General features: G+C 39.9%; 1 protein-coding gene across 4 annotated transcripts in view; it reads right to left on the bottom strand.

The window, feature by feature from the left end:
- Window positions 1-2,275: 2,275 nt before the first annotated feature.
- The window catches only part of MAP3K7CL (MAP3K7 C-terminal like), a 31,833-nt gene continuing 20,710 nt past the window's right edge, over window positions 2,276-13,398 (bottom strand). For all 4 annotated transcript variants that reach the window (XM_076352633.1, XM_076352653.1, XM_076352625.1 and 1 more), the window contains 2 exons: window positions 12,659-12,774; window positions 2,276-4,159 (listed from right to left, as the gene is read on the bottom strand). In XM_076352633.1, coding sequence (XP_076208748.1) covers window positions 3,979-4,159; window positions 12,659-12,774 — 297 coding nt within the window. In that variant the 3' untranslated portion in view covers window positions 2,276-3,978. The remainder of the gene's footprint in view (window positions 4,160-12,658; window positions 12,775-13,398) is intronic.

The raw sequence follows: 13,398 nt of genomic DNA, 5'->3' as shown, positions 1-13,398 counted from the left end.
TTCCTTTCCCCGCGATCCTCTTTTTCGGTCACTGCACCTTTTGCACCCTCCACGAGAAGAGAGGCAAGGCTCCTCCAGACAGCAGTCTCCCCTGCTCCTCTAGACACTTCTGTCTTGCATGTTGAACGAGCAAAGAATTTTATGTAGGAAAAAACACCGGCTGACTCCATGACTAAGACTGCGACTCGCTCGTTTCTGCAAGGCGGTCTGTGACTGGAGTTCGAGCAGCAAACGGACACGTGCCAGAGCTCCCCAACCACATAGCCCAAAGGAAGGCTGAGAACACCTCTGTGTCGTACCCTTGCGTATTTGTACCCGCTATGAAGAGTGTGTAATGCTCACAAAGGCCTAGATGGCCATAAAGCCTCTGGGGGGAGGTGACACACTTCCAAAGATCATTAATTCACAAAACCAGCCAGAATTAAGGTAATCCTGGAAAGAGAAATGTAAAAAAAAAAAAAAAGCTGCCAAACCCAAACCCACAGGTCCTTATCTTCCAGACTTTTCAAGTGTAAAATCACCCTAGCCTCTGTCTGTTTCAAGACGACATGAGTCATATCCTTGCTAACTGGAATGCTTAAATTGAGCTTGTTCAGCATTTGTTACGATGGAAGTTAGTTAGTTAGTAATAATAGGAAATGGAAAGCACAGGCCTTGCTTTTTTAAACCCATGTACTTCACTAACTGTTTTCTTGAAGTGTTCTGAAGCAAATGCATTTGTCGTCATAGTGGCATGCTTACTTTTGCTAACCTGAATAACCTGGCTAATAGCAAGAAACACACTTTATCTGTGTAACAGACTGTATGTACGTAGCTGTATGCGTTTAGCAACTTCTGTTGCCATCCGAGCCTTTCACATGCCTTTCCTTGCCTTCTGACCGCGGATGAATTGCGAGCAGGAGCCTCAGACTGCGCTGTTGTTTCGCTGAATACAACTGCAGTCGTCACAGGCTGTAGTCAGAAGTTATGAAGTTGAACGTTTCATTGGCAGTTGAACTCAACAGCTGAAACTGGCTTCTAAGTTTTTGGGTGAAATACGATGTAAAACCATCTTTGAAATAATTGTATAAAACGCTTTTTTACAGTGCTATACTTACAATGGACCTAGCTAGCAAAACAATTTAAGGTCTCTCCTTAAATAACAAAAGGACACAAATCGTATTTTCTCTTCGGAAAATACAGCATAAATATGACAAACAAATACAGCAGTTACCTCTCAGAAGACTGTTCCAGCCATTTTTACTCTTTGCAACATTTGAATGATTTTCTGGGTTACGTTGACTTTTCCACATTTTAATTTCACTTGCCTATGAATATTTTTGGACAATTCCATTTATCTACCCTCCTGTCTTTGAATCCCATTTCGCTGCTGTTTTTTCTTTAAAAATTTAGTTTCCATGGGATACTTCAAGTTTTCTTCCTTGGTACTTCTATTTCAGTTTTACTCATTTGGATTGTGATGCAACTTCTCTGAGTCACTATTCTCAGGCACATGAGCATCCATGCTGGCAGGCAAATACATTGATACAAAGCAGCTATTTTTTACTTTCACCATAACTAAAAGTAGGAGGAAAATTTGATTGCAAATAGCCTCAGTCCAGATTAAATACCGATCCCTGACTTCAATTAGTTTGGGATGCTTTGAGAGTTCTATATTTAGCCAGGCTGGTAGCTGGACCACACCACAAATTTGGCGTCTGTACACCTGTAAAAATGTTTCCTGAAGACTTCCATACTGGTCAGTCTCTATACGTTAGAAAAGCCTTATTCCCTGGCTACTCTCAAATCGCTGCGTGTCCCAAATGATGCCCAGCTTCACTTCTCTACATGACTTTGGCTCTCCCTCAGGTTTTTCTCAAAGAGTATGGTCTGGTATTATTCTGACATCTAAAACGTAATGGCTGCATTTAAATAGAAAATTTCAAGGTGAACAAAGTTATCTGTAAGTAAAGTTCTGCTGTCTGATCCATCTGCATCCAAAGCCGGTCTGCTAACGAAACAATTTTATGTATCTTGTGCAGTTTCTAATGAATTCACTGAAATCACCAAACAGACTGGCTGACGTTTTCAAGGCTAGATAGAAAAATCTGTGACTAAATCAACAAACTAATTTTGAAAATGACAATCCTGTTGTTCAAAACACATAAATACAGACAAAAATAACGCGCCCCAGATTCTGCAGCGTCCCGTGCTCAAAGCAGAACCCTGAAGTCTGTACAGGGTATGTTTGCCATCAGCACAAAACTCAGACAAGGCTTTTCCAGCACTCCCAGGCTTGACATCCCAAGTGCTTTTTATTCATTATGTTTTTTTTCTCTCCAACTTTCACAAGATACAGTGAAAACTGGACCCTCAGGTAACAATGTGCTCTGAAAGAGGGACAAATACAGTGTTACACTGCCGGTGGAGCATCCCAGCAGAAAGCGCATGCCTCGGAGTGGCGATTTCCCTTCGTGTCTCCGCACTGGCCAGGGTAAGGCAGTAAGCAGGGCCGCCGGGCGCGTACGCTGCCCCTGTCCCGGCAGCTCGGGAGGAGAAGTGGAGACACGGCTGTCCTCTCCCGCTACCTCGTCATACTCTCCTACTGCACCGTCAGGGGCTTATAGTAACGTGGAGCCTGTTTTCGCGCCTGTGCTGGAGGGAATGCTGTAGGAAGTCAGCACAGGGAAATTAAGGAGCAGCTTGTGGTTTTTTGTCCCCTTTGGTGCCGGAATCGCTGGGGAACATTTTGGTGCCAAAAGACTTCGCCAGGAACTGTTCTGATTAACATAAAATCCCATTTTTATAATAGATTAGTGATAATAATCAAAGCTAAAGTTCTGGCGGAAATCTGAAGTTCATAGTTTTCAATTACTAAGACACATTTCAGTACTAATGACACATCAAATTGAATTCTAACCTCATGAAGATGTAACAAGCTGCATCTGTCAAGCAGAGTTAAAAATACAGGGTGATTTAAGAATATTCAGAACATAAAATGGCTTTTCTATATCTGCTTTTAATGAAAAAAATACTGTATGAATAGAAATGGAGGTATAACAAAGGATTTTCAATTGATCTAGGAAAATACAGGGATAAATAGAGCAAGTAAAACTAACATTTTACTTCCAGGTTATTTGTATATCACGGAACTCCTGTCCCTACTTACAGCCACTTGTGTTTCAAAACAGACCGGAAAATAAGAACAAAATTATCCTCACAGTACTTTTACCGACATATTCTCAGTCGAAACTATGATGGTAGTATTCATACATTAATTTTTCATTTCTTGCATGCCAAAAAGTACAATAAAAAGACTCTCCAGCTATCTTTATGCTTGAGGAAGGAAAGTTTGACCTCATCTGTTTCCTTTTAATTTCATAACTTGCAAATTATTACTGGCAGTACACTCGTTTGATAAAAAAGCATTACGCTACTTCCATTTTTAATGTGCAATTTCTCAGATTTTATACAAGAATGTAAAGTTGACATGGGATAACAAAGTATAGTTTCTACGCATGAGGAGATCCGTTTTAAGATAACTTTCAAACACTTTAGGCACGAGGAAAATAATTAAACAAATCTTCACCAAACTAAAATTAACATACATGTATTCCATATATTAACATTGTCCCTGCTGTATGCCTTAGTATGGTCCAAATTCCCAACACAGAGACTATTTATATCATTTTCTAGTGTGTCCATATCTTCTTAAATTGGAAGAAATATGTTTAGAAAAGAAACCTGATCTACTAGAACATATAATGGGGATAGATTAACTTCAATTATGTTACTTGAAATAAAATATCCATTATATAATGGATGAAATATCCATTATATTAAGCTACTGGCTGGCAAGCATTTAATCAAATATAGACTTCTACATACTCTGTATCTGTAGTAAAGTATTATAACATATTAAACAGACCTTTATTCTAAAATCTCTTTCCAGCACAGGACCAATCCTGTATTAACTGCCTCACATAAGCTAGTTGAGAGTTATGAGGACCCCTGTCTTTTTTGGTACTGTATTCTGAGCTTTTCCAGTTGCTCTACACACTGCGTCTGGGCCAGCTTCAGTGTTCGGTTCTCCTCTGTCAGTTCTGCGTACTCCTTAGCCAGCTGAGCAGCATCCATGCTTTCTTTCTCCACTTGTTCCAGCCTGGCAATCAGCTCCTTTCTGACGATTATGAAAAAAACCAAAGATTAAAAACGGCAGCATGCAAAGATTTGTCGTCGTGTGTTAGCTTAAAGCGGGGCTATAGGTTGAGCTATAGCTTTAGCTATAGCTATAGCTGAGTACGGTATTACTTGAGCTCTTGTGAAACAGAGGCCTAGAAATTTAATTTGTTAGAGTCCTTCTCCCTTTAAAAGATGAAGCTGCCAAAACCTCTGATTTGTTTGCTGAACAAACCTATCTCTGATAGGTTTGCTGTTCAGTGACCAAACCTGCAAAATGCTGAGGACCTTCAAGTATCTCTCTAACTTCAGTAAGAAAGAGTTGAACATGCAGTTCACGGGGGAGAATCAGGTTCCTGGAGACCGCATGCTAATATTTTGCCTGAAGAATAACGATTTATTTTTCTCTCAATACCAAACATTTGAAAGTGAGCAAGGGTTTTTTTGTGCGGTTGGTTAGCTTTATCGGTACATTCTGTGGAGTACACCTGGTTTCCTTTTCTCTGCTACAAAGAAAAACGATTCTAGTAAATACTGGGCACGTGAATCTGAACCACATACATTGTACCTGAACAATGTGTTTATGCTCAGACCTTTGCCCTGCTGCAGAGGAAGAGCGCTAGAGCTGCAAACCTGACCCCTCCTGGTCTTTTTAAGAACAGACGCAGGAGGATTCAAGCTGTTGCTTCTTTCTGGATGGAGCCAACACAGTGCCCTGTATTCCCAGAGCTGGCCAGGAGCTGGAGTCTCCTGTATAGTATCAACTGAAATTACCTCAGCAGAAGTTAAGATAAAAGAGGTCTTAAAACACACTGAAGGCATGAGTAACTCACGGGGTATCTAATCGCTCTCCACTTAGTTACCCAGCAGGCTAGCCTGGCCTCTGCTTTTTTCCCCCTTTGAGTCAAATCATTTATTCACCCCTGCTACAGGAAGTCTCTTCTAAAAGGTTCTTAGTTCTTTTGATCATTCTATCTCAGAGATCAGTTAATCTTTAACTGTTCATAGCCCTGTGACTTTATTTCTCAGTCATGTCAAAACAATGCTTGTAGATCATCAGTGGGAAGATGTCATGCCTTCAAAGTGGATAGCTTTTGCCGCAGTCTTTAAAGGAGGGAGCCCTCTTGTCAAGCTAGACCAGTGCTTTCAGACAGGAAACTCCTACAGATTAGTAATTCTATCGCCACAGGTCAAAGTATTCATGAAATGTTAACATTCAGTATTTGCTGATCACTTGCATTACTTATAGCTGCAAAACTACCACTTGCAGCAGCAAAACTGTAAGCACCTGGGTTTTGAAAAACACTTCTATCATCCGGCCTTCTTTTAGGATCAGTTTGGTCTTCCTCTGTCTTTACTACAGCTTTCGGTGATAGCACAGTTTGCCCATGGTTTAGCTGACTGTTTGCAGTCACAGTTACTGCAGTTCAAGGAGTCACAAGTTAGAAGAGGCCCCTGGCACACTCATTTCTCCCAGCTGTGTTTCCCATTAAAAAAAAAACAACCAGAAGGGAAGAGTTAGCAGCCATTACAGCAATTTTAAATCATCCAAAAGTCACAGTATATAGAAACCCTCCCGTAGCTAAAGATGTTGGCTTTGTTTTATACCACTGAGATAATGCATAGCAGCTATGCTGCAGCAAAGCCTCTTCTCTTTCCTTGCACCAGGTGAAAGGTGTATTCAGTCAGGTCTTCAAGAGAAAATATCAAGTGCATATTTTTGTTCAGCAGAATTCTATTAACATTTGGCACAATACAGTTGTAAAAATTTTAAAAATAGCAAGCCATTCATTTCTCTTTGCTTGGGCCATGCTAGATCAACCAATTTTCAAATTGGCCAAGATGAACTGATCTTGCTAGACAGTTCGATATTCCAGCTGTTATTAATGGGACTACAGGCCGCAAAGGAGTAATTGCATGTATGTTTTAGAGAGTGAGAAATGCATTTAGGGACAATGAGATTTTACACGTCCAGCAGCTTTAATCACTTCAGTCTCTTAGGGCTTCCTCTTGAAGATTTTTGTCTCTTGGGACCAAAAGAGAGTTTCAGCAGTATTTCTCTGCAATTATTCTACTGGTGCGATGCTGGACTGAAGGATTCAATTAAGCTCTTTCAAATTACAGACTGTTGACTCAGAAGTGCTCCAAACAAATTAATTCAGAATCATTCTTCCTTACTTTTCTTACACTTAGGAGGTTCTTAAAGGGAGATGCAGTGAACACACTAAGAAGTAATCAGCATCTTAAAAGCCGGTAAACCTCTTCCATGGGGACTTTCAGTACGTGTAAAAGAAAGGTACTAACTACTCTTTTTGGACTTGAGCCAGGAGCGGCACAGACAGACAGTGTGCAAACTCAGACAGCTCTATTAATGAATGTCAGTCCTGATTTGATAAGATGAGGCTACGTGCACACACGGCTTTTGTGCTGCCCTCCAGTAATACTCAAGCAGCACAGAAACTTTTCTTTTCCCTGGGATTTAGCTTTGCTATTAAATAAAATATAAATGCATTAAGATCAAAATATACTCATTGCTGCAGTCCACACTCTAGGACTTCCCTCGCAGAAAGCAGTTTCCTTGCACTGAGGTAGTAAAATTGCCCACTTCTGAGTCAGCAGAACCTACTTACTCCCTTCCCATCAGGATCAACACCTGTTTACAGGGTAGGGTGATGTTTCAGGCAAATACTGCCAGCCTGCCACAGAGATCTAAAATTAGAGTACCAGGGAATTGCTAAATGTTATGAATGGTGTGGTTTACGAAGCTCACAAAAGGATGAGGACAGTAACTAACATTTGCTTCTGATCTAATCCAGGATTTGAACTTAGCTTCCAGAGGTTAAAGAACACCATACCAAGCTCTTGCACCATCTAGCCTTTGTTATGGATGCTTAATAAATAGATCTAGCACGGTGTAATCTGTGTTTTCTGTTAATGGTTACCCTGAGTTTAAATATTAACAGCATTGATACGGTATTTTCTCAAATGGTGCTGATGTACTTGAAGCTTTGAGACAATCTGTAAAGTACGCTTTAAGTGTTCTTTTTCGGGGAGGTGTTGGGGTGGGAAGAGAAGACCAGTGTGATTTGCATCATAAACCAATAAACCACAAGCCATACCAGAGCAGGAGAAAAACCCAGCGTGATCTTAGGGAAATTCTTTCTCTTGTCCTGGCCTTAATGACTGAGCATGCAGAGAACAGAGTTCCTTTACAGTAATATTCACAATTAATAAATACCGAGGAAAGTGACAGACGAAGCAGATGTATCTATCTGGAGGTAAGTGTATTGGAGATGGACTGGACACAAGGAAAACAGCTTCCAGAGTGCAGAGGCAGACTTGTCTTTCCCCCATTGTGAACAACGTATTCAGGATCATGCATCTGTTGTACTACACATTTCTTCCCAGCTAACATGTGTCTGTGTGTTCTGGTGGCCATAAGGTCATTCACTCTTCCCATATTTGACATGGCTTTCACGTCAGGAGGAATCGTGAGGCCCTGTAAGGTAACTGCTGTCTGAGGAGACTGCCCTTGCGTGTTCAAAGTCTACTAATTAATTTTTAAAACAATGAGACAGCCTGTTTTAATGTAAATGAAAATATTTCTCAGATGCCAACACATAAAAGGCCCGCAAGTATTCATCACTGCAATAGGGCAAGTTGAGGTTTCTCTTTGTATTAGGAAAGCTGTAATTTCCACTATTTGGCAAGTAACGTGTATTTTGGATACACGTGAGATGATGAAAAATCAGGTCTAGAATGGGAAAATTATTAAGATAAAAGGTTGCCTTTATGGTTTATACCAATCTTTTTCTGCAGTACCTGAAAGTCTGAAGACTACTTGTCTTAACAGTGTTGGGAAAGACACTCCAGAAATAGTGTACCTGGAGAAACCATCTGGACTGGAGACCTTAGAAACAGTCCTATGGTCGTAAGAGCATGCAAAAGCATACGGAAGGATCCCACAAAATTAAGCAGACATCTCCACTGCATGTCCACTGTAATATGTGTAAAAGAAGGAAAAGAAATCACATCCATGGCAAAGAAAAGGAGTGACCCTCAACCAGGTGGTGGTCAAATAATATTTTCTGGAGAGTTATATTAGAATTGTCTGGGGGAGGAAAAAGAGAAAACCAGCCAGTGCTAAGAATATAAGATATAGCTAGCAACCATGGCAACTCTAATATTTAACTACATAATCCAGGGTCATTATCTAGTAATAGCAATATAACAAGTGCTCAAAATAACCAGCCATCCCATCCCTTTCACCCAAACTTAGATACCCGAAAACATCTGTTATGGAAATACATGTGTGTTTCTGGAACATAAATTAAATTACATTCTGTGACCTAAATGTGGTGTGTTCTCGCTTCCACACCCTTTTCTTTCTTTTCGATCATGTCTCCCATTCCAGAGTGATCTTGTCCCTTGTACTACATATTGCTGGTATAAATGGGAAGAGTTTGAGTGAAGACAGCAAACAAAGCTATAATGATTTGTACTAGCAAAAAAATCTACCCAATGTTCTTTTAAATTCTTTAAATTTCTTGCTTCCATTTGTTTTCTTCCCGAGTAATTTCTTTTCCCTTCTTATTTGCTTTGTCCTTTGATTTTCCCTTTTTTGAACCTGCAACCTCCCTTTCTCTCTCACATTTCCCATTTTCCTGTGAAATAGTTGTTGTCTTCTCTCCCACTCCCAGCTTACTACATTCTCTTGCCATCTACGTTGCATACAAGAGAAAGGGGCAAATAAACTCTGTTCCTGCCCTGATGGAAAGCACCCTTGTCATTTCATACCACTGCCTTTCTATACTTCGGCCATACTTGATCCTCACACTACCATGAGAGACAAGTCAAGCTAAGCAGAATTAAAAGCCTTTGAAAAGTTGCGAAAGAGTAAACGTTTTTGACTATTTTAAAACAATGTTATACAACTTTCTATTTCTTAAAGATGCCTCCTTTAGAAATATACCTGCATGGCATTATTTCACGGATAAAAGGTTACACTGAACTTTGGAGGTTGGAACAAAAAGTGTTTAAAGTAGAATGAATACTATTCCATTTTTTGTTTTACTAAAAAGCTACAATACCTGTACGGACATTTTTGTCAGGTTAACTTAACATTATTTCCTCCTCCTAACCAACAATTCAAAAATATTTGCTCAATCCATTTTCCGCTATTTTCCTGACAATCATTGTCTTCAGTGTTCTGTGTGCACAGTGTACTACCAGTAGGCACCACAGGAGCAGACACTGCCAGGTGGGACTTGACATTTTAATTCCACAGGTGAGTTGATCTGTGGAGAGGAAGTTCAGAGCACTGGCAGGGGCACCATCCAACAGCACTTCTGGTTGCCTTCGGTAAAAATGTGCGCTGAAGACCACTGCACAAATTGTTGATTCCCATTACAAGGGATGAAACTCTATCTTTGTCCATTTTATCAAAATAATATTTAAAAGAAATAGACAATAGATAGCAGGTGTGTTTGGCAATTGTGAATCTTTATTCCCATACATTCAAATTCAAATGTAGAAGATAAAGACACCTGCCACAGGGGCAAATTTCAGAAAGCTGCAAACAGCTCCCTCTTTTCCATTTGATCATAACTGCTTTTGAGGCTAAAAGCTGTGCATCTCAGCAGACTTCTTAGAAAAGTCAAAGCATCCTTCCCTTCTGAGAATGGAATATTCCACACGCATGCCACCCCAGCCATTGTAATCCACTCTCCTCTTCATTCAGCATATGCTACCCCATAAACTTCCTTTAACTTTCAAACTGTAACCGTTGAGATCATTTTTAGATATAAATCAGTGATCACTAGATCAAAACTCTCTTTTACTTCTTGCTTACTCCTTCACCTCTACACTTATACTCTCTTTCTATCTAGTTTTATATAAAAATCTATAAAAAAATCAAGGTTAATGTGTTCAGGTTTTGTATGCTTACATGTGTGTAAAGGTGTATGTGTCCTAATAACTTTTTAATCCACCTTTCAATTTCAACCAAACTTCATGTGGTGAAGAGGTCCCAATTAGTTTCTGGAAGGTTTCATAAAAACAGACGGCTACAGAAAGGAAAGACATCCCAAAGGGGAAAGGCAGTACTGTGAGACCTCCTCCAAAATACTACAAAATGGAGAATCTACCTGGAGGGAGGGGTCATAAATAGTTCCCATCTGGAGAAAAAAAGCTTCAGTTGGCACTTGCAGCTTTTTAAACCTCAAAATTCTGTTATTACCAACCTGTAGGAAATTAAGCATCTTCAATCCCAGTGCTTGTAGGACCACTTCTTCAGATTAAGAGATCTGGAAGGTGGTGAAAGGTGCTGCACTGGTATTTGTCATGTTTAGGCATTTCACAGCTACACAGCATGTGAATATCTAGGCCACAAACATGTAAATAGAAGGCACATAGGAATCACAATAATATAATTCTATTTGCTGCCTTATTCAGCCACTCTTGTTTTAACATATGTTTACTGGGGCACGAAATCTTCTATCCACAGAACAGGTTCAGCAAAGGTAGCAGTGGTGGAAGCTTCCTCACATTGTTCCACTGTTGACATCCACTGGTGGAATGAAGGAAAATGCCAGCCTGAAGCCCCTTAATTCATCCAGGACAACCACTGCTGAGAGGCTGACTTCTGGGCTCAGAGGCTGATGAGGATAGTTTTGAGCTCAGGTGAACAATTTTGTGCAGGTATCTGCCATTTCCAAGGAGCAACATGTTTCTAATTCAGCTAGTACCACAGACGCCATAGATAAATGAAAATGCATTCAAACAGCATTTTTTTTCATTCTAGTAAATGCAAAAATATATATGTAAGTCTAGTTTTCAAGGGCTCCAAGCTTACTTCATAAATGTGCATAACTGATTCAGGTATGTGACAGTAATAATAACGCATTTACATTAGTAGACTCTAAAAACCAAATGATCTAAGGCTACCTTTTGAGTTTATATGTCTAAAATTAAGCACTTAAACAACCATTTAATATTTTATATTCAGTTTGGATTTTCAGAGAAGACAAATACACATGGTTTCCACTGAATTCACTTGGTTGCTAAATACACATGTAAGCAGCTTATATTAGACAATCAAATTTGACGAATCATTGCAAAATTATTTGAATTCATTATCTTCTCTACATCTTTTTAAAAACACCAATTACTTTTGATTGGCCAAGTTTAATTAATGATGAATCAAATGGAAACACTGGGACAATGTAGTGTTAATCTCTTCTGGTTATTTTTTCTTCTTTTTTAACTTTTGTGCCAACCTGTCAGCCACTGAGTGCCATGCAGGTCCTACAGTGGGAGGGGATTTGTAGTGGGAAACCTCAACTAGTTCCGACACTTCAGGCAACAACTAACTATACTGTGCCTGTAGCCATCAACCCCGACAAAGACAAGTCTCACTTTCTTACCCTGCATAGTCTGGATTCAAGGAGATCTTTGGCTATCTTACTTGTAAGACTACAGGATTTCACCAGTTTCCCTCCCATCAGCTTGCTTCTGCAGCTGAAGACTCCCATGGATGCAAACTTGGCTGAACTGCATGGTCAGCTGCGCGAAGATTGCTATGAAACAGATACAGTGGCCCACCTTCTACTCAAAGCCCACTCTGCAACAGAGCTCTTTCGACCCCTGTTGCTATATTACAAATATTTCTGTTCAAGCAGCATTTGGAAGAATGACGGTGTGGTCTTCACTTTCACGAGAAGTCTCAGAGATCGACACTGAGGTAACTTTCCCTGAGGAAGGCAACACTGCTTGAAGTCACCTTCAGTGTGAATGTAAAAATAAAAAAGCATTTGAAAGCGAAAGTTTACTTAGCAGTAACTGTTATTCCTTGGGGTTGGCTGTCTGTTAAAAACTTTCACTACTCACCCTCTTTCCTCTCTCTGAATTTCTTTTTCGGGTTTCTTGTGGAAAGGGACCGAGAGTCACAGAGTGCTCTTTGCCACTTAACAGTCATGCAAAGATGACAGGGGTATGAGTATAGGCCGTAGACAAGAAAAAAAGTCTCCAGCTTATGCACATTGGGTATGAACACCTAAAATGTCAATGTACATAGAGATAATGCAATGTACATAGAGATAATGCACCTCACAGAAAAATGTTTACTAATATTGTCAAGTACTCTAAACCTAACTGAGGATCAATTATATTCTTCATTAAAACGCTTAAAGTTAAACTGAAAAAAATATCCCTAAAACTAAAAAGGGGACTTGCACCAGCTGAACTAGATTGTTAAGTGACCTGGAGGCTGTTAATGAAGGTTTTAAGGGACATCCGTATAACTGAGGGCCCAGAGCTAGGACAGCTCTGTGTCCTTAGTGGTCCCAGTTGATCCTACGGACCAATGGCCTAACTGTTGTGCTGTACTGTGACCGTCAGGCAGAGGTATAAGGTCAGAAAATATCATGTGAAACCCTCATGTTCAAAACAGGATTTTACAAAGAGAATATACAACAGTAAATACTCTGGCAAAGTTACTCACTTTCTTTCTTCCAGCAGAGCAATTTCTTTCTTGACCTCATGGTACTCTTCTGCTATTTTGCAGTGCTGTTTGTACACCTGCATAGATTCCTTAGAGTCATGACAAGGAGGCAGCGGCTTTAAGAAAAGGAGAAAAAACCGTATGTATACTGCTGTTGAATGAAATATTAGGAAAAAGCACATATTTTGAAAGATACAATATTTGTCTTAATTCCTGTGAGAATGCTTAAAGAAATTTTTTTTCACCCTAGGTGCAGGATACGGCCAAATATTCCTAGTGATGGCCTTTCACAGAAGGGAAAAAGCCACTTCCCTGCATAAGAATATGCATAAACTTTCAAACCTTGTAAGGATTTTCAGAACTTTCCTTGTCAACTTTGCAAAGTATCCCTAAAGATTGTTCAGAGAAAGATTTTTTCTCCCTTACCTCCCTCTTTTTCAGCTACAGATAAGAATGCTAAAGTTGATGCATTGGTCAGACCCCTAAAATACATGAGCGTTTTTTCACTGCAGAAATTGCAGCACTGAGCAGAAGGGTAATTTGAGTGCAAACAAGCTCTTATTCTCCAATTCTGCAAGATGAGAAGAAAAGACATGGAAAGCTATTGACTAAACGCTGTTTTTGTCATAGATGCGATGCTTCTTCCAGCTTATTACTAAATGGGACAGGACCATGAATTGGGACACTGGGGTTGATTCTGCTGGACGCAACAGGAGTTCTACTGCTGACTCCAGTGCAGC

This window comes from Aptenodytes patagonicus, chromosome 1 (assembly GCF_965638725.1).
Source record: "Aptenodytes patagonicus chromosome 1, bAptPat1.pri.cur, whole genome shotgun sequence".
In the NCBI taxonomy this organism is placed as follows: Eukaryota; Metazoa; Chordata; class Aves; order Sphenisciformes; family Spheniscidae; genus Aptenodytes; species Aptenodytes patagonicus.
The sequence above is the reverse complement of the archived record's forward strand: the minus strand, read 5'-3'. Positions and strand labels throughout refer to the sequence as shown.